Source organism: Dendrobates tinctorius, unplaced genomic scaffold (assembly GCF_039654945.1).
Source record: "Dendrobates tinctorius isolate UK_male_01 unplaced genomic scaffold, ASM3965494v1 ptg000014l, whole genome shotgun sequence".
In the NCBI taxonomy this organism is placed as follows: Eukaryota; Metazoa; Chordata; class Amphibia; order Anura; family Dendrobatidae; genus Dendrobates; species Dendrobates tinctorius.
Genome location: NW_027361682.1, coordinates 6,505,143 through 6,530,718, shown reverse-complemented (window position 1 = coordinate 6,530,718; position 25,576 = coordinate 6,505,143). Strand labels below are relative to the sequence as shown.

Below are 25,576 nucleotides of genomic sequence, written 5' to 3'. Positions count from 1 at the left end.
CATTGGACATTGTGACCAGCTCCTGCAAAATCAAGAGAGCTAGTCACATACTGAAGTGTGGTATCTAGGCAACAGTGCAGAATGCGGACAGTGAGTATATTACACACTGTCAGCATTCTGCAGCCTAGGTACACACATACACTATTATAAAACCTCAGAAAACCCCTTTAAGTATCTCGGAGCAGGGCTGCAGCAGCATTGTATTAGCCAGCTCAGAGAACTGCCGACTCTCAGTGTGGGGATACGGCCACAGGGAGAGACACTTTGGACTGCCGCATTACGTGGCCCGACTGCACCCACCTGCTGTCTGCGCACACTCCAGATACGCCTCTGCATAAAAGGTATATTTGTGATGCTGCAAAATCTACTGCTATTACAGGACACTGATTAAAACTGCTGCAATGGTATGGTTAAAGCTACAGATTATCGTATCCCTTTTATGTGAAAGGTATAGAGTGTAGGCAACTTGGCAGGAGAAAATTGCAGAGGGTCAAGCCTGCAGCTGGGCACGGAAGAGTTACAGAGGGTCAGCCCTGCAGCTGGTAGGGGGTCTTGCAAGATGTTTCTAAGTGATTCACTGTTTAGTGTTAATTGTATATACAATAGATTGTAATTGTAAAGCATGTTTCCTATGTGGGTCTCTGTCAAGTGAGGTTGTGGCACCATCTACTGCTCATTTTTGCCACCTGGGGCATAGTATTAGGTATACAGACAAATTTGGGAAAGAGGAGGAGAGGTTTACTCTATAAATAGACCCCTAGGTGCTGTTAGAGCTCTGTTGTAGATTGAGAGTTGAAGAGAAGTGAGAGACTGAGAAGCAAAAGAGAGCTTGAATGGAGTGAGTGTGATAAGGAAAGATGAGGATATGGTGCTTCTAATTGAGCATGGATACTGATAAGCAGCTGGAAAAATTATAGAACACCTAGTAAGGCCTGGGACCAGGTCAGAGATCTGGTGAGAAAGAAGCATCTCTAGTCATACTGAGCCCGAGGTCCAGAAAAGTATCCAAGGGCTTAGTGTGACTCTAAGACAGGGGAGGGGGAACCTCAGGCCCGAGGGCCATTTATTTCCCTTGATGACATTTCATCCGGGCCCCCAGGGTAGATTCCCAGGGACCGCTGTGCTTGTGTCGGCAATGTATGTTGCCGGCTGCAGGCCCATTAATTTCCTATTGCTATGTGAGCATGTGCACACAAGTGTTCAGTACTGAATGTTGGAGGCACGTGCAGTGAAAGATTACATCTTGACAAGCATCAGGATGTACTTTGAGGGTGGATTTGTGCGGCCACCGAAGGATGGTATAAATATCCAAATGGCAATAGCGACAGAGTGCCCTGGCTCCCTGTTGAAGGGCTAGGACCTTGTCTCGAGGGAGAATCACTAACACTCGGTTGGTGTCCAGGATCATTCTCAAGAAGGAAATTTCTTGAGCTGGGATCGGGAAAGATTTAAGTTTATCATCCAGCCCAGATGAGGAGAGAAAGTGTGTCCAAAGTGATACAGATGCAGTCCGTCCATGCTTGAAATGACAGGCCCTTGATTAGGGCCCCCCCCCCCCCAAAAATTGACATGATGGCCACCATGACCCTCATGAACACTCTTGGAGCAGAGGCGAGACCGGAGGGCAAAGCTGCAAATTGGAAATGTTTTTCACGAACAGCAAAGCGCAGGAACCTCTGATTGGGGGGGGGGGAATAACCGGGATATGCAGATAAACATGCCAGATGTTGATGGATTCCATCGAAGAGATGACAGAATGGAGGAACTCCATCCTGAAGTGTTGCACTTTGACAAACTTGTTTAGGAGCTTCAGGTCCAGGATGGGTTGCACCGCCCTGTCCTTTTTCGGAACCACGAATAGATTAGAGTAGAATCTCTCGAACCGCTCTCTCTGGAACTGGAATGATGACCCCGTTTTGTTGTAGCAAATCGATGGCTTGGTAGAAAGACCATGCCTTTGTTTTGGGCGGGTGAGAGGGGAAGAATCGTGTTGGATGATGGGAAGAAAATTCTATTTTGTAACCGGAAGACACCAGGTCCCTGACCCATTGGTCATGAACGACGGAGAGCCAGGTATGGCGATATAGAAGTAGATGATGTTGACCGAATAATGCAGCGAGTCGTTGAGCTGAGAATCTGTGGGACCTGGTTCCCTTAGATGTGGATTGTTTGGGGCGGTTTCTCCATGAATGGCTGGATATATTAGAACCTGGGGGGGGCCCTGTCCCCACGGGAAGAGCGTCCCGAGCCGGAAGAGGTAGCTGTATTGGACCAAACGGGATTGCTGCGGAAGGATCGGAAGCCCGTCTGCTGTTGCCAATGAAAAGGACGTCTAGTCCTCTGCTGGGGGAGAAATTTGCTTTTTTCTCCTGTGTCCGAGATAAGCTGATCCAGCTTTTCTCCAAATAAATGCCCGCTCTGGTAAGGCAGAGATGTTAGGGATTTCTTAGAGGCAGAATCCGCTCGCCAATCCCTGAGCCACAATGCCCGTCTAATAGAGATGGCATTTGCAGCTGCAAGAGTGATACAGTTTGCCATGTCCAAGGAAGCATGAATCAAATAGTCCCTGGCTAAGGAAATCTGATTTGCCAGATTCGCTGTCTGTTGGGAGAACACTATTTTGGATCGTTCTGGTTAGGGCATCTGCCCAAGAGACCATTGCTTTAGCTACCCATGTTGCGGCAAAGGAGGGAGAAAGCGCCGAGCCCGACGCTTCAAAAAAACTGAACGGGCAAGATTCTCTGATGGTCCATGGGGTCTTTGATGGAAGAACCGTCCGGCAAGGATAGGAGAGTTTTGGTGGACAAGCGTGATACCGGTGGATCAACTGGGGGAGATTCGGCCCACTCTTTCCGTAGTTCCGATGAAAATGGATCTCTCACTTCCAGCAGTTTCTGACCTGTGACGCGTTTGTCCGGTCGATCTCTATGCCGCCAAACTATTTCCTGAAATTCGGGATGGTCGGAAAAAACCCTATGAGAGTGTTTGGTCCTCTTGAAGGACACCGCGTGATCTGGGACAGAATTAGAGTCCTCGTCAATTTTCAAAGTGTGATTGATGGCCTCAATGAGACTGTCCACAGTCGCGTGATAGTCTGGAGACTCTAGATCAAGCGGCATATCAGTATCGGACAGAGTCCTGGTTACTATGAACCTCGGGAGAAGGGGAGCGGGAATCAGAGCTCACTGATGCCAAGGCGCGAGAGGGCCCAGGAGACGAGCTGTGTATCAGTTTCCTGGATACCTGTGGAGTTTTTGAGCAAGCACGGCCCCTGCTGGCTGACAGTTCCTGTGAGGTAGAGGAACTTTTCAAGATAGGCAAAGAAATGCCCCGACCTGTAGCAGGATCTTGGAGAGACTCAATTACTCTAGTCAGAGAGGCCATGGACTGCGACAGTGACAAAGCCCACACAGGGGGGCTAGGTACGTACACTGGGCTCGATGGCGGCGGCGAGCTCCTGAGCACAATCGGGGTCACAGGTCTTGTACAGTGGCGTACTCTGTCCCCATGGTAGTGCAGACTGGCAGGTGGTAAAAGAGGTGAAAAACAGTATGTGTTTTGCTAGCCTTTTTAGCAATATAGACATGGTGCACTTTAGAATGTTCCTGATCCCACTGATGTGCCCCAATAGGGAGGAAGGTGTATTTTAAGGCCCAGAGGCTATAAGGCAGAGAAGGGGAAAATGATTTGTATATAGTGTAGCCCAGTCTTACGCCGGTCCTGTGACCCTGCTGAGTGATCGTCCTGATGAGGCACTGGCAGGCTGTAGGAGTAGAGAGCCGTCTGATGAAAGTGTTCGCTGTGTGCGGTGGCTGCACGTGTGGATCTGCATCCAGCATGGAAAAAATGGACGCCGAGGCTTCAAAGAGGAAGTCTTGTAGTGTACGAGATGCGCCATGGAGAGGGCAGAGCCAGCGCCGCTATATCTCCACTGCGGCTATGAGATCAGGGAGAGGAAGTCTCGCAGCCTGCGAGACGCATCAGATATAGAAGGAGGAGCCGGCGCCACTGCATCCCCGGTGGGCAGCACTCTGCCAGAAGTCATAGAAAAGGGGGACGGAGCTTCTGCATGCGGCGTGGAGTAGGCCGAAGCCGGAACCTAAATTTGTACGCCAGCCGCATGTGCCTAGGGGAGAAAGAGATAGCGCTGCATACGCTGTAACAGGAGACCTCTGCCTGCCAGAAACTGCCACGCTGACCATGCCACTGTCCGGACCCAAACTTATCAGAAGGTGTGCGTCCCGGTATTGAAACCGCAGCAGCGGACTATGGAGACGAATCACCATATAGGTTAGCTTGGATGGTTCAGGGAACCCTTAATCCACCATGCCTTTGACAGGGAGGTGGAGAGGGACCGTCTGATACCATGAGGGCCGCACGGACACCAATGGAGCCTCTGGGCATCCAATGGGTTCAATCCTCTATGATGGAACAGAGCTGTTGGTCCGGCTGAATATGCCTGTATTCAAAGGGGGGTAAATGGAGGTGACACTCCATGTTCCCATCTGTTGTAGGTGCGGGGAGAACGGTGCCCTGAAGGGTACCGTCACCCCTAAAAAAATTTCGGGCAGCCACAGGCAACAGTGCAGGAAGGGGTACGTGGAGGCGACACTCCACGTTCCCGCCTGTTGTAGGTTTGTGGATAGCGGAGCCCTTAAGGGATCCGTCGCCCCTGTAATCCATTGAAGATGTTGAAGTAAAAAATAAAAATAAAATAAAGTTATAGATGAAGATCAGACCACATTGATTTTAATAAATTGGCCACTCAGTGTATAATACTAGTGGATAAGAGAAGACTGAACACAAGACCTTCACAGCCTTCTACACATCATAGGGGAGATTTCATGACACAGTCTAAGCATCTACCTTATGATCCTGAGGAACATTGGGCTTTTCTTCTGAACAATCCTGTGGAAGAAGCGGACAGGGACATCTCTCTGGTGTTGTCCTCTTTCTGGAAAGATCTGTATCAAAGACATACAGGGAATGAACTCATTCTCCATATACAGATAATTATAGGCCATATATTTAGTAATTTCTATTACCTGGTGATGTGAGGGGCCGGGGAACCTCCATTATGACGTCCTTGTATATATCTTTGTGTCCTTCTAAATAATCCCACTCCTCCATGGAGAAATAGACGGTGACATCCTGACACCTTATAGAAACCTGACACATACAATGATATCGTCATCACTCCGATCCCTTCAAAGAGTTACTGTATAATGTCTCAAAATTTCCAGCAAAGTCACCTCTCCAGTCAGCAACTCAATCATCTTGTAGGCTAGTTCTAGTATCTTCTGGTCATTGAGGTCCTCATGTATAAGGGGGTGAGTTGGAGGCCCCGTGATTGGGCTTGGGGATCTTCCACCTCCCTCAGACACAGGGGCCTGACAGCGCTCACTAGAGGTCTTCTTCACTACTGTGTAATCCTAGTTATGGAGAGACACATTAATAAATCTCACTACAGACATTTCCAGAGTCCTCACCTCTCCAGTTCTGTCCATCTGTTATTCCCATAGATAAGAATGATGTAATGTGACGTCATCAGAATCTCTCACCTCTCCAGTAAGCCGGAAGAGGATCTCTAGGGTGAGGTGTAGTACCCTCTCCGCCATCTTGTCCCTGTCCCCATCCATCCTTGTAGGGTCAATCGGGAAAATAGACTTATATAGCAGATCTCCACGGAAAGGATCCGATATCGTAGGGACCTGAATGGGGAAAAAGATAACAATGTAGCATCAAAGTTCCCGTGTAAGAAATCTCTGGAGCTGTTACCAGCTTCACTACATCCAGTCATGGCCCTGTCCTGCCACTGGTATAGCAGACAATCAAATTATAGTCACTGTCATGGTCAGGCCCTCACTTAGCCTATGCTGTGACATGGAATGAGGTGACTATAAGGGGTCCACATCAAATTTACAGGTCAATCTCACACTTGCCCCTCACTCGAGCTACAGATTGGACACATAACATACCCCCAATAAGGCCATACACACAGCAAGTTGAATGCTTACCGAACGGACGTTAAGTCCCAATGTCATGCACACAATGTAGTCACAGATCCCAAGCCATACACAGGTTCCTTACACAAAATACCACCAAGTCAACACAGAGGACACTTAGGATCTTTATGGCAACAAGGCAAAGCTGTTGAAGTTTTTTGCTTTAATGCACAAGAAGAATGTGGTGCCCCTGAGGGGTCAGTCGCCACAGAGGTACTGCACCTCCTCCTGAGGTGTAGTATCTCACTTCCCAGGTAAGATGGAACACCTGACCAGCCTCCAACACATCCAGGACAGACACCTTAGAACAGCAGAGCACCCTTTAAGGCAGTTGCTCTGGTTCATGAAGGGTACTGGGTGGTGGGTGGAGCTTAGAGACACTAAGAGGGGAAAGCTGACAGGAAGTAAGAGCAGATTGAGAAGGAGATTCAGAAAGGCAAGAAAGAAGCAGAGAGAGAGGAGAAAGAAGGAGTTAAGTTGTTCATAAGGAAGATAGATTAGTGCGGAATGTAAGGAGAAGAGAACTAAGGACTAGGGTCAGAGCAGAGCCCTGCCTCAAGTTTGAAGCGCATGGCCGGAGTCCAGTATCCGAGGCTGTTTGTGAAACTAATGTTCCTGCAGGAAAAACCAGAGGAATAGGAGTTGTGACCACTCTATTCCCCAAAAGACTTGAAGACACGGTGGCAACCTAAGTGTGAGCCGGGACATGATGGATGGAGTCCCCGAAGCAAGCTACAGTCACTTGACATGCGAGTGGAGTTTGAGTAACAACAAGCAGGAGGAACTTCAGTGTAACTCAGTACTGCAAGTACCTCAGATAAGCGCTAGAAAGGAGACGTTCAGAACAGGCACACGAAAGGGAGTACTGGAAAGGTTACTTCCATCTGCCTGGGAGTTGGCTGAGCCTCTGGTCTGGAGACTGCGGCATTGAAGCGGGCACCTGTCTGTGCCAAGAATGTGAGTAAAAGAACTGGAACTGCACTTAGCTGTCTCATTGCATTCTTCCTGCGCCAACCCACTCAGCACTGCTACATCCATGTGCCTAACACTGCATCAACACCTATTACTACTGCCCTGGGACTACAGCTCCACCTGTGGGGAGCTTCAACATCATTGCTGCACCACACAATCTGTCCCAGAGAAGCAACCCTGCAGCGCTGGCCAAGCTGACCAGAAACCAAAAGGTGGCGTCATGAATCATCTCAACAACTTTATCTCCATCACTCTACCCCTTTTACATTGACTGCCTGAGGCCATGGACCAGGTCACTGGAACTGTGACATCTCCCATTGAAGTCAGCGGGCCCGGCACCGAGTACCCCACGGCCTCTGGGGGCGAGTCAAGTATATTACTTAATATGTAGAAAAAAAATAGAAAAATACTACAATAAGGTTGCAAAAATAGTTATAAAACAAAAAGGTGAAAAAAGTAGGAAAGTTTTATACTTAGCAGTCCTCTGTAAGCAATTGATTCCTTGCTCCAAATTGGTCTAGGTCCACAACTTATGTCAACAGAAGAGAAATAATCCATTTAATACATACAGTCCATCCTTGAGGAGGGGTTGAACGTTATTCTCCTACTTCCGTGGTCCACCTATGTGAGGGTTCTTCAGTGATCATGCACACCTGCAGTGGCGTAACTAGAGTCAGATAGACCCCGATGCAAAATTTGGATCTGTCCCCCATCTCCCCACACACCCCACCCCCCCAATGTTGGTCAGATGTATGGACCCTTGTAGCTTTCTAAATCCTATAGTAGCTTTCTAACTCCTATAAGTACATACGAATTGCCCCCCCCTTCCCCATTATGTAGTAATGTCTCCCATATTTTGGGTCCTTCATGGTACATACAATATGACCCTCAACCTGGGCCCATCCTAGTATATATGTCCGCCATCGTAGTATAAATGTCTCTCATCCTGGCCCCATTCTAGTATATATGTTCCACATCCTGATATACACTCACTGGCCACTTTATTAGGTACACCTGTCCAACTGTGTGTTAAGACTTAATTTCTAATCAGCCAATCACATGGCGGCAACTCAGTGCATTTAGGCATGTAGACATGGTCAAGACAATCTCCTGCAGTTCAAACCGAGCATCAGTATGGGGAAGAAAGGTGATTTGAGTGCCTTTGAACGTGGCATGATTGTTGGTGCCAGAAGGGCTGGTCTGAGTATTTCAGAAACTGCTGATCTACTGGGATTTTCACGCACAACCATCTCTAGGGTTTACAGAGAATGGTCCGAAAAAGAAAAAAAATCCAGTGAGCGGCAGTTCTGTGGCCGGAAATGCCATGTTGATGCCAGAGGTCAGAGGAGAATGGGCAGACTGGTTCGAGCTGATAGAAAGGCAACAGTGACTCAAATTGCCACCCGTTACAACCAAGGTAGGCAGAAGAGCATCTCTGAACGCACAGTGCGTCGAACTTTGAGGCAGATGGGCTACAGCAGCAGAAGACCACACTGGGTACCACTCCTCTCAGCTAAGAACAGGAAACTGAGGCTACAATTTGCACAAGCTCATCGAAATTGGACAGTAGAAGATTGGAAAAACGTTGCCTGGTCTGATGAGTCTCGATTTCTGCTGCGACATTCGGATGGTAGGGTCAGAATTTGGCGTAAACAACATGAAAGCATGGATCCATCCTGCCTTGTATCAACGGTTCAGGCTGGTGGTGGTGGTGTCATGGTGTGGGGAATTTTTTCTGGGCACTCTTTGGGCCCCTTGGTACCAATTGAGCATCGTTGCAACGCCACAGCCTACCTGAGTATTGTTGCTGACCATGTCCATCCCTTTATGACCACAATGTACCCAACATCTGATGGCTACTTTCAGCAGGATAATGCGCCATGTCATAAAGCTCGAATCATCTCAGATTGGTTTCTTGAACATGACAATGAGTTTACTGTACTCAAATGGCCTCCTCAGTCACCAGATCTCAATCCAATAGAGCATCTTTGGGATGTGGTGGAACGGGAGATTCGCATCAGGGATGTGCAGCCGACAAATCTGCGCCAACTGTGTGATGCCATCATGTCAATATGGTCCAAAATCTCTGAGGAATGCTTCCAGCACCTTGTTGAATCTCTGCCACGAAGAATTGAGGCAGTTCTGAAGGCAAAAGGGGGTCCAACCCCTTACTAGCATGGTGTACCTAATAAAGTGGCCAGTGAGTGTATATAACCTCCATACTGGTATATATGTTTCCGATCCTGGTATATACTGTATATTCCCCATCCTGGTGTATATGTTTTCCATCCTGCACCCATTCTGGTATATACAGCGCTGGCAAAAATTAAGAGACCACTGTAAAATTTTCAGTTTGTCTGATTTTTCTCTTTCTAGGTACCGTATATTTGAGTAAAATGTAAATTGCTCTTTTATTCTATAAACTACCGATAACGTCTCCGAATTTCCAAGCACAAAATTTTGTATTTACAGCATTTTTCGAACTATAAGACTCACCAGACCATAAGACACATCCCAAATTTTCAGAAGGAAAATAGGGAAAAAATAATGTGTCAAATGGGGGTCCGTCTTACAGTCCAAATTCAGCTTACCAGGGAAGGGATCCGGCACAGGTGGAGGAGTGGTCACAGGGGTCGTTCGGTGTTCCGGGCTGGTGCAGTGGGCTCTAGGAAATCCCATCCCAAGCTGGTGCAGTGGCGGCTCTGTGCTGGGGCAGGGGTGCTGTGCTGGGGTGCTGAGGGCACTGTGCTGGGGCACCATGCTGTGCTGGGAAGGGGGGCTGTGCTGTGGGCACCGTGCTGTACTGGGGGCACTGTGCTGTGGCGCTGTGCTGGGAAGGGGGGCTGTGGGGTGCCGTGTTGTGGGCTCTGTGCTGTACTGGGGGCACTGTGCTGGGGAGCGCCGTGCTGTGCTGGGGGCTCTGTGCTGTACTGGGGGCATTGTCCTGGGGCACTGTGCTGGGAAGGGGGGCTGTGGGGTGCCGTGCTGTGGCTCTGTGCTGTACTGGGGGCTGTGGGGCACTGTGCTGGGAAGGGGGCTGTGGGGTGCCGTGCTGGGGGCTCTGTGCTGTACTGGGGGCTGTGGGGTACCGTGCTGTGCTGGGGGCTCTGCGCTGTGCTCAGGGGCGCTGTACTCTGGTGCAGGGGCAGCGGCTCCGGTGCAGGGGCGGAGGCTCCGCCGGCATTTTCTCACAGCCCGGAGGCCCCCGCACATCTGTAGCTGCCATGTTGCGGTGGCCTCCGGGAACTTGGACGCAGGGAAGATGGCCGCCGGTCCGGGTACTGCGCATGCTCAGGTACAGATCTCATCCCGAGATCTTGGGAAATGAGATCTCGGGACGAGATCTCGTTGCCGAGATTTGAATCTAGTCTCCTGAGATCTTAGGACGAGATCTGTACCTGAGCATACGCAGTACCCGGACCGGTGGCCATCTTCCCGGCGTCCATGTTCCCAGAGGCCACAGCAACATGGCAGCTACGGATGTGAGGGGGTCTCCGGGCTGTGAGAAAATGGCGGCGCCTCCGCCCCACAGAGAACAGAGAGCCGCTGCCCCTACACCGGAGCACAGCCCGCCGCCGCCGCCACCACCACACTACAGAGCCACGCCGCACCAGTGTGAGTATATTGCGACCATAAGACGCACCCCCAACTTTCCCCAAAAATTTTGGGGGAAAAAAGTACGTCTTATGGTCCGAAAAATACGGTATTTTCAGAAAATGAGAAATGTTCAAAATAAAAAAAATGCAGTACTTGCAGACCTCAAATAATGCTAAGAAAACAAGTTCATAATCATTTAGAAACAATACTAAGGTTTTAACTCAGGAAGAGTTAAAAAATATGAAAATTTGGTGAAAACAGTAAAAAAAAACCCTCGGTTTTCAAAATTTTGATTTTTATGTCCATAAACTAGAGTAAATAACATTTCCCATGCCTATTTACATCAGCACAATTTTTGAAACTTTTTTTTTTTTTCCCTTAGGAAGGTAAAAGGGTTAAATATTGACCATTGATTTCTCATTTCTTCAACAAAATTTACAAAACCATTTTTTAGGGACCACATCACACTTGAAGTGACTTTGGGGAGCCTATAGGAAAATAAAACCCAAAAATGACACTCCTCAAAGGCCTCAAAACCACATTCAAAAAGTTTATTAATCCTTCAGGTGATTCATAGAAATTAATGTAATGTGGCAAGAAAAAAAAAAAATGAACACTAATTTTTTTTTTCCACAAAAATTTAAATTTACCCCAAAATTTTTTATTTTCGAAAGGGTAAGAGGAGAAAATGGACCACAAAATTTGTTGTGCAATTTTTCCCCCGAGTATGCCAATACTCCATATGTTGGGGAAAACTACGGTTTTGATGCACAGTGGGGCTCAGAAGGGAAGGAGCATCAAGTAACTTTTTGAACACAAAAATAGCTGGAATTGAGAGTGGACTCCATGTGGACTCCCATGTCGCATTTGGAGAGCCCCTGATGTGCTTAAACCATGGAAACCCCCCATAAGTGACCCTATTTTAGAAACTAGACCCCTCAAGGAATGTATCTAGATGTGTGTTGAGCACCTTAAACCCACAGGTGCTTCACTAAAGTTAATAAAGTAACTGTGAAAGTGAAAAATATATATATTTTTAATGCAAAAATGTTGCTTTTGCCCCAAATTAAGCATTTTCAAAAGGGTAACAGGAGCAAAATGGACCCAAAATTTATTGTACAATTTCTTGAGTACAAAGATACCACATATGAGGTTAAAAACTACTTTTGCGGTACTGTGTAATGCTCAGAAGGGAAGAAGCATCACACTGGATTTCAGATTTTGCTGGAATGGTTTGAGGGTGCCAGAACAGCAGAACCCCCCCCCTTTAAGTGACGTAAAGAAAGAATAATTACATTTTTAGTGCTAAAATGTTGTTTTAGCCTCAAATTTTACATTTTTATAAGGGCTAATATGAAAAAAATGGACCGCTCAGTTTTTTGTGCAATTTCTCCTGAGTACAACAATGCCATACGTGTAATCGGGAACTACCGTATATACTTGGGTATAAGCAGGGTTTTTCAGCACATTTCTTAAGCTGAAAAAGCAACACCTCGGCTTACACTTGAGCAAAGGTCCAAAATGATGGGAGTGGGAGCAGCGGGTCAAGAAGGCAGTAGCTAACTCCTGTGCTCGCGGTTAAAGAGAAATGAATATTCACTGCGCTCACAGTGAATAATAATTTCTCTTTGGCTACTTTCACACATCAGTTTTTGTGCATCAGGCGCGATGCGGCGAAAAGTGTAAAAACCGGATCCGGCGCCTGTTGCCACCGGATCCGTTTTTTTCCCCCATAGAGTTTCACTATCGCCGCATCGCGCCTGATGCCTATGAGGCGTATCTGGTTTTTGCCAGATCCGGCAAAAACAGCCGGTCAGGCGTCTGGAAAAAACGTTCTCTGCAACGTTTTTTCTCAGCGCCGGACGGGCTTTTTCCACAGCGCATGCCCGGACTCTGTGAATGTTAACCCCACAAGTGCCCGGTGAGAGAGAGAGAGATCTCTGTCACCCAGACACTTGTGAGAGATCTCTCTCGCCGGGCACTTGTGGGGTTAACACTCACAGTGTCTGGGTGAGAGAGAGAGATCTCTCTGTGGGGTTAACCCCACAAGTGCCCGGCAAGAGAGAGAGAGATTCTCTCGCCCGGACACTGAGTGTTAACCCCACATGTCTCTCTCTCTCTCCAACCCCCTCTCCCCTCCCCTCCCCTCTCCTCTCCCCTCCCCTCTCCTCTCCTACCCTCCCCTTCAGCAGCTGTCTCTCTCAGCGGCTGTCTCTGTCCACCTCCTGCTGCGGCTCCTTTAAATCACGTCCGAGCCGTATCAGACGCCGCACACACATCCGGTGTCACGGCTGCAGGCCGGATCCGGCGGCCCGGCTTTTCGCCGCACGCCGCCGGACCCCACACACCGGATGTGTGAAAGTAGCCTTTAATAGCGGGCAGAGTAGTAGCAGCTGCCAGCTTCCTGCAGCGGCCAGGCAAACACATGTGCCCACTACTCAAGTGAATGAATGGGCGTGGAGTGCAGTGAATATTCATTCCCTTTAGTAGCGGGCACCCGGCCGCTGCTGGCATCGGAACAAGACACTGCGAGGGAGCGCAGGGACAGTAAGCAGGATGGTTTTTGTTTCATGTTTTCCTGATGAGGGCAATACAAACTAGGATAGAGTTGAGGGGGGGGGGGGGGTCACACATACCAGTATAGGGATGAGGGGTACATGCATACCAGTATATGGTCTCATAACCACTTGCAATGAAATCGGACGAATTCAATCCAATAAAAAAAAAAAAAAGTCGAATTGAATTCGGACCAATGTTATTCTATGATTGTGTGTTCATCTGCTTTTATTTTCCCCAGCTCAAATCAGATCACGAATAGGCTGGGGTATAAAAAAAAAAAAAAGTGGATCGCATCCCGCAATAGAAGTCAATGTGTGCGATAAAAACAAAAAACAAACAGTGAAAAAGAAAGGGAAAGTAGTACATCCAAATATGGAAACTCCAAGAAATATGATAAAATATAAATTTTATTCATGACATGTACACAAAACAGCAAAAAGACATTTAAAAACATTAAAAATGCAATCATGAGACACTGATGTAGTGACTCTCCCACAACAAAAACCCCATGTTACAACATTAATGTATAACAGACCACCTCAAATGCAATAATTATAACAGACATATAAAGGCGCTACCATATATTCTGATGGGAATGATGGGAAAGAGTGTCATGTGAACGCGTCAGTTGAATGCAGTGGTGGCAGGGAGAGTTGGCACTGGCGGGCCCCCCCAACTCACGGCCCTCACAGCGGCCACTGGCCGCTAATGCCGGCCCTGCTCAAGAGTTCACCTCGGGTCAGGCTGGGAGGCTGTGCTGACGTCACTGATGCCGACACCTTCTCATTCATTCTTCACTGGTTTACATCCGGGGCGGTAGCATTAGCACCGCTCCCGGTTGAAAAACTATTTAACCCCCAGATATGGATTACGCCGTGGGACTGTTCGCTGGACAGGTATGGTATATTGTTGTTTTTTTTTTATTTATTACAGGAGATCGAGGGCATAGTTTGGATTAGCAGAAGAATAAAGATGGCAAAACTGTGTGTTCTTTCATTTCATTAAAATACTTTATTCTACATGCGTGTGTTTATTTAACCCTTTACAAACTTTAAGATTAGTAATGGAGAGGTGTCTTATTGACCTCTCCATTACTAAGCCAGGCTTAATGTCACCTTACAATACAAAGGTGACATTAACCCCTTATTACTCCATATGCCTCCTCTACAGGGCAGTGGGACGAGAGCGGCTAAGTGCCGGAATTGGCACATCTTACAGATGCTGGGGCAGATTTTTTTAGCTGGGTGTGTGCCCAATAACCATGGTCCCTCTCTAGGCTATTAATATCTGCTCTCACTCACTGGCTTTCCCTCTCTGGCTCAGAAAATTGCGCAGGAGCCCATGCCAGTTTTTTCCATGAATACATTCTTTTAGTAAAATACATACAGGTCCCAAATTTTACAAACACATACTACTACCAGTATTAGACACTGACATATATAAATCTAACTGTTCTGCATGGGTTTACTGTATGTAAACCATGTCTCCTATCCTGTCAGGTTCTGCAATAATTTTACAGATGCCGACAAATGAATTATCGGCTATTCTGCCATCTATCTTTATAAAATACTAGCTGAAGAGCCCGGCGCTGCCCGGGCATAGTAACCAACTGTGGTTAGTTATAACAAATTATAATTCTCCTCCATCCCATAGTCCCGTGCCCATATACCCATCATACATATCCTCCATCCCATAGGCCCGTGCCCATATACCCATCATACATATCCTCCATCCCATAGTCCCATGTCCATATACCCATCATACATATCCTCCATCCCATAGTCCCATGCCCATATATCCATCATACATCCTCCACCCCATAGTCAACCATTATGACATCATAATGAGCGGCGGGGCTTGCAACCTATGATGACGTCAGTGTCGCCATGGCAACCATTATGACATCATAATGAGGGGCGGGGCTTGATACACACACACTTTTTCCCCCCCATTATGTAGATAGGGGCAAAATTGTTTGATGAATTGGAATGCGCGGGGTTAAAATTTCACCTCACAACATAGCTTAGGACACTCTCGGGGTCCAGACGTGTGACTGTGCCAAATTTTGTGGCTGTAGCTGCGACGGTGCGGATGCCAGTCCCGGACATACACACCTATACTATGTGTATATTTCTATTCTATTGTAAGCTGTCAGTGTGATTTTACTGTACACAGCACTGAATTGCCGGGTTTTCAAAGGACACAGGTGCATATTTCTCACAAGTCACACTGATGGTCTGTGTGGTGTGCCAGTTTTTAATCGCACCCATAGACTTGCATATGGTGATGGGAGCTGCCCCACAGATTAACAGTGGTCCGATTGCTATGCGATTTTCTTCTCGCATAGCACTCGTCCATATTCCTCTCTAGTGTGACTCTGGTCTTATGGTTTATGGGTGCCATGACCCACTGAAAGGGCCCCTGAGGTGGCAGAACCTCCCATAAATGACCCCATATTACAAACTACACCTCAATTAATTCATCTAAGGTTGCAGTGATCACATTGACATCATGGGTGTGTCACAGAATGTTACACCATTGGACAGTGAAGGAAAAAATAAAATATTTACCAAAAAAAAAAAATAGTTTTAGTTCCAGATTTTATAATTTTTCCAAGGGGAAATAGGTAAAAATGGCACCAAAATTTGACACACAATTTCTGCTGAACATGAAAATGTCCCATATGTGGCTGTACAGTACTGCTTAGCCACATGGCGTGACTCGGGACACAGCGCTATTTGCTTCCTGGAGCGCAGATATTCCTAAAATAGTTTGCAGACTCCATATACAGAGCCCCCAAGTACCTCTCTTGGAATTTAGCTACAAGAGTAGCGATGATTTTACTCCATGGGCGTTTTCCCAGAAACAAGCAGCAGTGGATATTGGAGAGTAAAAATTGCAAATCTGCTATTGTAGTACCTGAACATTATGCCCAGCTCGTGCTTCTGGAGACATGCAACCATGAATGAAGCGGGCTCTCATCACTACAGAAATGCCACTCATGTGGGTGCTAAATGTGGTGTAGGCATACTGGGGCTCAGAAGGGAGGGGGGCATTTGGATTTGGGAGTGCATAATCTGCTGGATTTCGTTGGGGGGGGGGTGAGGAGCCATAGCACTTTTCCTCAGCCTTTGTACTACCAGCAACGTGAAGCCCCCTATATTTCCGTTTAACAGATGACTGACCTGAGTGAGGGCTTGCTCTTTTTTGTAGATTGAGTTTAAGCTTTTATTGGGAACTTTTTTCATAACATTTGGGATGATCATAAAGTGTCAGATAAATGTGAACACTTACATTGGGGTTTCCATCTAAATCTGTGAATGACGTGATTCAGATGAAACCCCCGAGGAATCCATTCACTATAATGAGGCAGCAGAGTTACTCTGGTACCCTCAGCAGTATCCTTTACAGAGGTGCAGAAAACTGTGGCCGACAGCACTTTTATGCACAACTAAAAATATTGACACAGCCGGATCATAAGTCACACAATGTCTAAAGTGACTCCATCTGTCTCATTATAGGGAATCTTCCATCAGGGGTTCCGGCTGAATCACGTATTTCAGACATTTACACGGAAACCCCAATGTAAGTGCTCAGCGCAGGAAAAGTATGCGGCGTCCCTTACTGCTATTTTTGGAAGGCAGAATGAACAAATCAACAGCAGGTCAAGAATTGGTTTGAATTATTTTTTTACGCCATTCCTTGTGCTGTATAAGAGATTAGACGACTTAGTGCTACTACAGCGATACCAGATTTATATTTTTTTTCTATTTGGCTGCTATCACAGACTGAAAGATGCTTTTATTTTTTTTCCAAAAACTAGGCTTAGCAACGCCATATTTTGAGAGCTATAATTTATCTATATTTCTGCCGACAGTCATGCGAGGGCTTGTTTTTTGTGTGACAGGTTGACGTTTTTATTGGTACCATTTTCAGGCACACAACGTTTTTTGATCGCTTTCTATTCCGATTTCTGTGAAGCAGAATGAACAAAAAAACAGCAATTCAGTTTTTTTTTTTTTACAAAGTTTTTTTTTGCATCGCTTTATTCTGATAGCTACAACTTTTTTATTTTTCCTCTTGTTTTTGTGGGACAAGATGACGTTCTCAGCTATACCATTTTTATCTACAAGTTTCTTTTTGTTGCATTTCATTACACTTTGTTGTTTTTTTGTTTTTTTACGGTTTTCACTGAAGGGGTTAACTAGAAAGACAGTTTTATAGGACGGGTCGTTCTGGAAGCAGCGATACCAAATGTGTGTCTTTCTTTCACAAAAATGCACATTGTTGTATATATACCTATTATACCTGTATTTCTTCTCCTGCTTTGCTATGCTCAGATGTGCGGCCTTCACTCCTCTCTGACACCGTGACGTACTCCGTGCTGATCTATTGTACATATATTAGATTGTGAAAACAAGCAAAGGAATGCTTGATGGTGGCAGGATATCAGTGTACTTTGAAATCAAATTACAGTATAAAATAAAAATAATGTCCCAGCGACCAAGAATCCCAGACCTAAGTAACAATATGTGGACAGTCAGAGAATATACAAGAAACGAAAGAGGGGAAAAAAAGGCAGCATGCCAAAAAGCGCTTTGGGGAGGACGCCATTCAGGAGTCTGAGATCTGCACTGTCATTGTATGTTACACTCCATTTTGGATTGACTTCCTTATAATTTCACATGGTCTCTTTTTTCCGCCACAGTACACTTAATGCTGCTATTGTGCCCTGATATTTTAAGATGATTTATACATTCTAAACAACCATGGACTTATGTTAAACTACTGGTGTTATGCTGCACTAGCACGTTACTGACTCAAACACTGCACATTCTTGTTATATATACACACATGCATTTGATTTATTCATCATTATACCTTTAATTATATCTTTGCAATATTTAGGCTACGGGCACACGTTGTGGTATTGCCGCGGAAATTTCCGCGGGAATTCCATTCCGCGGGAAATATGCGAGAAAACCGCATTTTAATTCCCGCCTATTTCCCGCGTAAAAACTAGCGATTTGCAAGCATAATTAGCTTGCAGAATGCTAGCGTTTTCCAAGCGATCTGTAGCATCGCTTGGAAAACTGATTGACAGGTTGGTCACTACTCGTCAAACATAGTGTTTGACGAGTGTGACCAACATTTTACTACTGAGGCTGCTTATGCAGCCTCAGTAGTAAAAAGATCTATAATGTTAAAAATAATTGAAAAAAAAATAATAAAAAATCGTGTTATTCTCACCTTCCGACGTCCCTCGCAGCGTTCCTGAACACCGCAATGTTCCCGGCAGGTCCCGTTCCCAGTGATGCATTGCGACAATGACCTTTGATGACATCGCAGTCTCGCGAGACCTTTGATGACGTCGCGGTCTCGCGAGACTGCAATGTCATCAAAGGTCATTGTCGCAATGCATCACTGGGAACGGGACTAGCCGGGAGCATCGCTGAGGCCTGGTGACACTGCGAGGGACATCAGAAGGTGAGAATATGACTTTTTTTATTTTAATTCTATTTTTTACAGGGATATGGTACCCAGAGCCTGGAGGAGAATCTCCTCTCCTCCGGACCGTGGGTACCATCCACAAATGTTCCGCTTACTTTTCGTATGGTGGGCACAGCCACATGCGGAAAGTAAGCGGAACAATGCATTCCTATGTGTGCGGATTTTCCCGCGATTCCGCACAAAGAACGAGCATGCTGCGTATTTTTCCACGATGCAATTCCGTCACGGAAAAATCCACAGCATGTGCGGAATCCCATAGGATTGCATGGGATGCTTTTTTTTTTTTTTTTTTTTTTATTATTATATAAACAACCAAGAAAAAGAAACATGCAAGAACACAGGGATCACCACAAAATACCAAAAAAAAAAAAAAAAAAAAAAAAAAATTATAAATTTTATTATGCGACACAATTCACAACACTGCAAACACTTTAAAATCCTTTAAAATTGCAAACAAGCAACAAAAATGAGAAACGTGACCCGCAATAGGGTCATGCCCTTGTCACTCCACAACAGATAATTACACTCGCTATATATGCAAATTGCCTCTTCAGAAAGAAAGAGGACTTACTCTACGGCACCACCTATTGGTAGTAGGTCTCGATATATAGGCACTATGAACAGAATTGAAAAAAAAATTATTTTCAATGTTAACCCTTTGACTTTTAAAAACGCACACGGACAGCATCCGTGTGTGGTACGTGTTTACACGGACCCATTGACTTGTATGGGTCCGTGTGATCCGGCTGTTGCACAAAAACGGACATGTCAGCGTGTTTTACACACGGTCCGTGAAAACACGCTGACATCTGCATAGACACATTCATTCAAATGTGTCTACGTGTGTCAGTGTCTCCGGTACGTGAGAAAACTGTCACTACATGTACCGGAGCCACTGACGTGTGAAACTGCCCTTACATAGAGGAAAAGAAAGAGAAAGTGCACCTTTCATGGTGAAAATGCTCACCTAAAATGGTTGTGCAGCTGCAGGCACAACACTGAGCAAGTTGCAAGTTAGGGCGTGTAATCCACTGGCTGCTGCTCCACCACGCTGGGCCCTGTCCAGAGATCCAGAATTATAATCCAGGGAAAAGCAAGTGGCTGCGTATAGCGCTGCTGGTATGGATTATGATGCCACCAAATGTATTATAAAATTTATTTTTTATTTAATGCTAGGCGTTTCAGAGCCAGTTTAGCTCCTTCCTCAGGCAGGTATCCATACAAAATACTTTCAAAACATTATATACACTCACAAAAGAGCGTCAAATAGGCTCAATGTTGGAATTAATTACTGAACATCTGTGGCATTAATGAATAGCGGACCTATTCAACATGACTACTGTTAAAACTGAAGTTACATACACTATTTAAAATGACAAGCATGTTTTTTCCTCAATATCTCACATGAAATCAGAATAAAACTTTCATGTTTTAGGTGAATTAGGATTACCGTAATTATTAATATTTGCCAAATGCCAGAATGAGAGACAATGGTTTAAGGCATTTTTATTACTCACTGCAAAGTCAAAAGTTACATAAAATAAGATTACTATGCCTTTAAACAATTCTGGACTGCCCATATGATTTCATGAGTTTAGAAGCTTATGAGTTTTTTTGGCAACATCTGAGTTAGAGACACACCTGTGGAAGTATTTTAATGCACACCTGAAACACATTGCTTCTTTGTGTAGCATCATGGGAAAGTCTAAAGAAATCAGCCAAGATATCAGGAAGAGAGTTGTGGACGTGCACAAGTCTGGCTCATCCTTGGGTACAATTTCAAGATACCTGAAGGTGCCTCGTTCATCTGTACAAACAATTATATGCAAGTACAACCAAGATGGGAATGTCCAACCATCATACCGCTCAGGAAGGAGACCGGTATTGTGTCCCAGAGGTGAACGTCCAACATGTCCGCTTTGGTCCGACATGTGCAAATCATCCTAAGGACAAAAGACCTTGTAAAGAGGATGGTGGAAGCTGGTAATATTGTGTCAATATCCACAGGGAAACGAGAACTGTATCTGTACTGGGATAGATGGGGGGGGGGGGATGCTAGGTTGGAGCTGCAGGACAATGAAGCCGCTAGCTGGGTTACAGAAGGCGGGGTAGAGGGAAGAGCACCATTGAGGCTAGTCCTGATCTGGCACACCCCAATAAGTTGGCAGATGAGGGGAGTGTTAGTGCAGGAGTAGCACTGCTGCAGCAAGGCATGTCCTCTGAAAGCCAGAGGAGTGTCTGCTCCAGTAAGGGGGGAAATAGGAGAGCAGGGCAGGCCAGACTCAATTATTAGGGGAACAGATAGGGCAATCTGTCACAAAGACAGGGATCGTCGAACGGTGTGCTACCTACCTGGCGCTCGAGTCCGACACATCGCTGATCGGGTTGACAGATTACTGGGAGTGGCTGGTGAGGATCCAGCGGTCATGGTGCACATTGGCACAAATGACAACGTTATAGGTAGGTGGAAGGTCCTTAAAGAGGATTTCAGGGAATTAGGCTGTAAGCTTAAAGCAAGGACCTCCAAGGTGGTATTTTTGGAAATACTTCCTGTACCACGTGCCACGCCGGAGAGGCAACGGGAGATTATGGAGGTTAATAAGTGGCTCAGGAATTGGTGTAGGAAGGAGGGGTTTGGGTTCCTGCAGAACTGGGCCGACTTCTCAGTTGGCTACAGGATCTATGCTAGGGATGGGCTGCACCTCAATGGGGAGGGTGCAGCTGTGCTGGGGGGAGAAAATGGCTAGAAGGTTGGAGGAGTGTTTAAACTAGGGACGGGGGGGAGGGTATTCCTTTTATAGGAGGGGAAGACAGTGCAGATAGAGACCTGGGCACAAATAATGACATTGGGGGTGGAGGTGGCATGGGGGGGGTGGGGTTAGAACAGTTAATAATTTAAGAAAGAATAGAGGTACAGAGAGATACATAAAGTGCATGTATACTAATGCCAGAAGCCTCGCCAACAAGATGGAGGAATTGGAGTTAATGTTGTTGGAACATAATTATGACATGGTGGGGATATCTGAGACATGGCTGGACGAGAGCCACGACTGGGCGGTTAATTTACAGGGATATAGTCTGTTCAGAAATGACCAAACAAATAAGCGAGGGGGAGGCGTGTGTTTATATGTAAAATCATCCTTAAAACCCATCCTTCGTGATAATATATATGAATCTAATGAAAATGTAGAGTCCCTGTGGGTAGAGATAAGGGGAGGGGGGAAAAATAATAAATTACTGATAGGGTTTTTTTATAAGTCTCCAAAAATAATGGAAGCAACAGAGAATATCCTCATAAAGCAAATAGATGAAGCTGCGACTCAAGGAGAAGTCATTATTATGGGGGGACTTCAACTACCCTGAAATACATTGGGGAACCGAAACCTGCAGTTCCAGCAAAGGTAATAGGTTTTTGACAACTATGAGAGACAATTACCTTTCACAACTGGTTCAGGACCCAATAAGAGGGGGGGCACTGCTAGACCTAATATTAACCCACACGCCAGACCGCATATCAAATGTAAGGGTTGAGGGTCACTTGGGTAATAGTGATCACAAATTAATAAGTTTTCATGTATCTTTAATAAGATGTGTAGCAGAGGGGTTACAAGGACACTAAACTTCAGGAAAGCAAATTTCCAACGGATGAGAGATGATCTTGGTGCAACTAACCGGGACGATGTCCTGAGACATAAAAATACACAAAGAAAATGGGAGACGTTTATTAGCATCCCGAATAGGACCTGTGCACAATATATACCTAATGGGAATAAACATGCGAGAAATAGGAGGAAACCACTATGGCTAAATAGAGCTGTAAGGGGCGCAATAAGAGATAAAAAATAAAGCATTTAGAGAATTAAAGCAAGTAGGACTTGTAGGACTGGACCAAGGGAATGCAGTGGACGTGGTGTACATGGACTTTTCAAAAGCTTTTGATATGGTGCCACACAAAAGGTTGATACATAAAATGAGAACAATGGGGATAGGGGAAAATATGTGTAAATGGGTTAAGAGCTGGCTCAGGGATAGGAAACAAAGGGTGGTTATTAATGGAGCACACTCGGACTGACCACAGGGTCAGTTTTGGGCCCGCTTCTTTTTAACATATTTATTAATGACCTTGTAGGGGGCATAGAGAGTAGAATTTCAATATTTGCAGATGACACTAAACTCTGCAGGGTAATCAATACAGAGGAGGACAATTTTATATTACAGGAGGATTTATGTAAACTAGAAGCTTGGGCTGATAAATTGCAAATGAGCTTTAATGGGGATAAATGTAAGGTCATGCACTTGGGTACAACGAACAAGATGTATAATTATGTGCTTAATTGTAAAACACTGGGCAAAACAGTCACTGAAAAAGACCTGGGTGTATGGGTGGACGACAAACTCACATTTAGCGGCCAGTGTCAGGCAGCTGCTGCAAAGGCAAATAAAATAATGGGATGCATTAAAAGAGGCATAGATGCTCATGTGGAGAACATAATTTTACCTCTATTTAAGTCACTAGTGCGACCACACTTAGAATACTGTGTACAGTTCTGGTCTCCGGTGTATAAGAAAGACATAGCTGAACTGGAGCGGGTGCAGAGAAGAGCGACCAAGGTTATTAGGGAACTAGGGGGTCTGCAATACCAAGACAGGTTATTACACTTGGGGTTATTTAGTTTGGAGAATCGAAGGCTTAGGGGTGATCTTATTACAATGTATAAATATATGCGGGGACAATACCAAGACCTTTCTAATGATCTTTTTACTCTTAGACCTGTGACGGGGACAAGGGGGCATCCTCTACGTCTGGAGGAAAGAAGGTTTAAGCATACTCACAGACGCGGATTCTTTACTGTAAGAGCAGTGAGACTATGGAACTCTCTGCCATATGATGTTGTAATGAGTGATTCCCTACTAAAATTTAAGAAGGGACTGGATGTCTTTCTTGAAAAGTATAATATTACAGGGTATATACACTAGTTTCCTTAATATTGCGCTGATCCAGGGAGCTAGTCTGATTGCCGTATGTGGAGTCGGGAAGGAATTTTTTTCCCCAATGTGAAGCTTACTGTTTGCCACATGGAGTTTTTTTGCCTTCCTCTGGATCAACATGTTAGGGCAAGTTAGGATAGGATATGGGTTGAACTAGATGGACTTAAAGTCTCCCTTCAACCTTAATAACTATGTTACTATGTAACATGGGCTGAAAGGCCATTCTGCCAGGAAGAAGCCATTACTCCAAAAGAAACATAAAGAAGCCAGATTAATGTTTGCAAATGCACATAGGAACAAAGACTTTAATTTCCTGCAGCAGTCTGATGATAATAAAATTTAACTTTTTGGGCATAATGACCATCCTTACGTTTGGAGGAAAAAGGGAAAATCTTAAAAGCCTAAGAACACCATCCCAACTGTGAAATACGGGGGTGGCATCGTAATGTTGTGGGGTTGTTTTGCTGCAGGAGAGACTGGTGCACTTCACAAAATAGATGTTATCATGAGAAAAGAAGATCATGTGGTAATACTGAAGCCATCTCAAGACATTAGCCGGGAAGTTAAAGCTTGGGTGAAAATGGGTCTTCCAAATGGACAATCCCCCAAGCATACTGACAAAATGGTAACTAAGTGGCTTAAGGATAACAAAGTCAATGTTGTAGAGTGGCCACCACAAAGCCCTGATTTCAATCCTATTGAAAATTTATAGGTAAAGCTGAAAAGGCCGGTGCGAGCAAGGTGACCTACAAGCCTGGATCAGTTACACCAGTCTTGTCAGGAGAAATGGGCCCAAATTCCAACCAACTATTGTGAGAAGCTTGTTTAAGGAGATCCCAAATGTTTGAACCAAGTCATTCAGTTTAAGGGCAATGGTACCAAATACTAATGAAATTTATGTAAACTTTTGACTTTGCAGTAAATAATAAAAATGCCTTAAAACATTCTCTCCCTCATTATTCTGTAATTTGAAAAATAATCATAATCCTAATTGCCAGAAACAGGAAAATTTTATTCTGATTTCATGTCAAATATTGAGAAAAATATGCATAAGTGACTTTTTATATAGTATATGTAAACTTCTAGATTCAACTGTAGATAAAAACCTGTACTATAAATATTAAAGCCTAACTTTATAATATGACTAGCTGAAGAGCCCGCCATTGCCTGGGCAGTCTCCCCCTGCATGTCGTCTCCCCCTGTATATTGTATATACCTGTACGTCTCGCAGGTTCCCTCCCGTCTGTACACGGTGGAGGCGCAGTCTCTGCTGAGATGTTTCAGTGGCCCTTGAGGAAGCAGCTCTTGCCTCCCTTTCTTCCATTTCTGTACTTGTTTCTGTAAGTCTTGGCTCCCTTTCTTCTTTCTGTAAGTCTTGGTCATTGAGGTGACAGCTTTTCTCTTAGAGAAAGCAGATTTCAACCTTGTGGGAGTGTAATACCATTAAGTTAAAAATTGTAAAGAAGGACTAATTTAGAGTGGCATTAGTTGTAGCTGTATAAATAAGTTTAAAGCGAACCAGGCATTGTCAGGTTGGCGTTGTTACACTGATTAAAATGATACCTGGGTTGAAGAAATCCGTCTTGTGTTTCTTTTTTTTAATCTGTGTTTGAATTTTTAATTTAATGAGTTGCTTCATGCCAGACAAAGAGAAGTTCCTGATTCTAGGCTCCCCCTGCAGTCTGTGTCAGAGGGTGGTCTGTGTCGGCACAGTAATAAATTGTGTTATTTCCAGCTTTACAGAAGGACGATAACACCATAGAAATGATAAGAATAATAGACCTCAGTTACCCAACTGTCTACAAAGAAAACTGTTGTTCATAGCAACCAATCACAGCTCAGCTTTCATCTTTTAAACAGCTCTGCTGAATTGAAAGAGGCTTAGTGATTGGTTGCTATGGACAACACAGGCAGTGTAACCTGTTGTGGTCAAGAAGATGTGC

The 25,576-nt window shown here is 45.2% G+C and overlaps 2 protein-coding genes across 5 annotated transcripts in view; one reads left to right on the top strand and one right to left on the bottom strand.

Annotated features, from left to right (window-relative positions):
- Window positions 1-25,576, top strand: part of LOC141073481 (uncharacterized) — a 349,087-nt gene that overhangs the window by 113,074 nt on the left and 210,437 nt on the right. The gene's annotated exons all lie outside the window — the stretch shown is intronic.
- LOC141073768 (uncharacterized) overlaps window positions 1-25,576 on the bottom strand; it is a 57,694-nt gene that overhangs the window by 26,654 nt on the left and 5,464 nt on the right. For 2 of the 4 annotated variants that reach the window (XM_073561177.1, XM_073561203.1), the window contains exons 2-5: window positions 5,562-5,711; window positions 5,253-5,432; window positions 5,046-5,169; window positions 4,867-4,964 (exon numbers count right to left, since the gene is read on the bottom strand). In XM_073561177.1, the coding sequence (XP_073417278.1) occupies window positions 4,867-4,964; window positions 5,046-5,169; window positions 5,253-5,432; window positions 5,562-5,639 (480 nt within the window). In that variant the 5' untranslated portion in view covers window positions 5,640-5,711. Of the gene's footprint in view, window positions 1-4,866; window positions 4,965-5,045; window positions 5,170-5,252; window positions 5,433-5,561; window positions 5,712-17,432; window positions 17,523-19,611; window positions 19,635-25,576 lie in introns of those variants that run through there. The other 2 variants (XM_073561194.1, XM_073561184.1) reach the window with 2 other exon arrangements.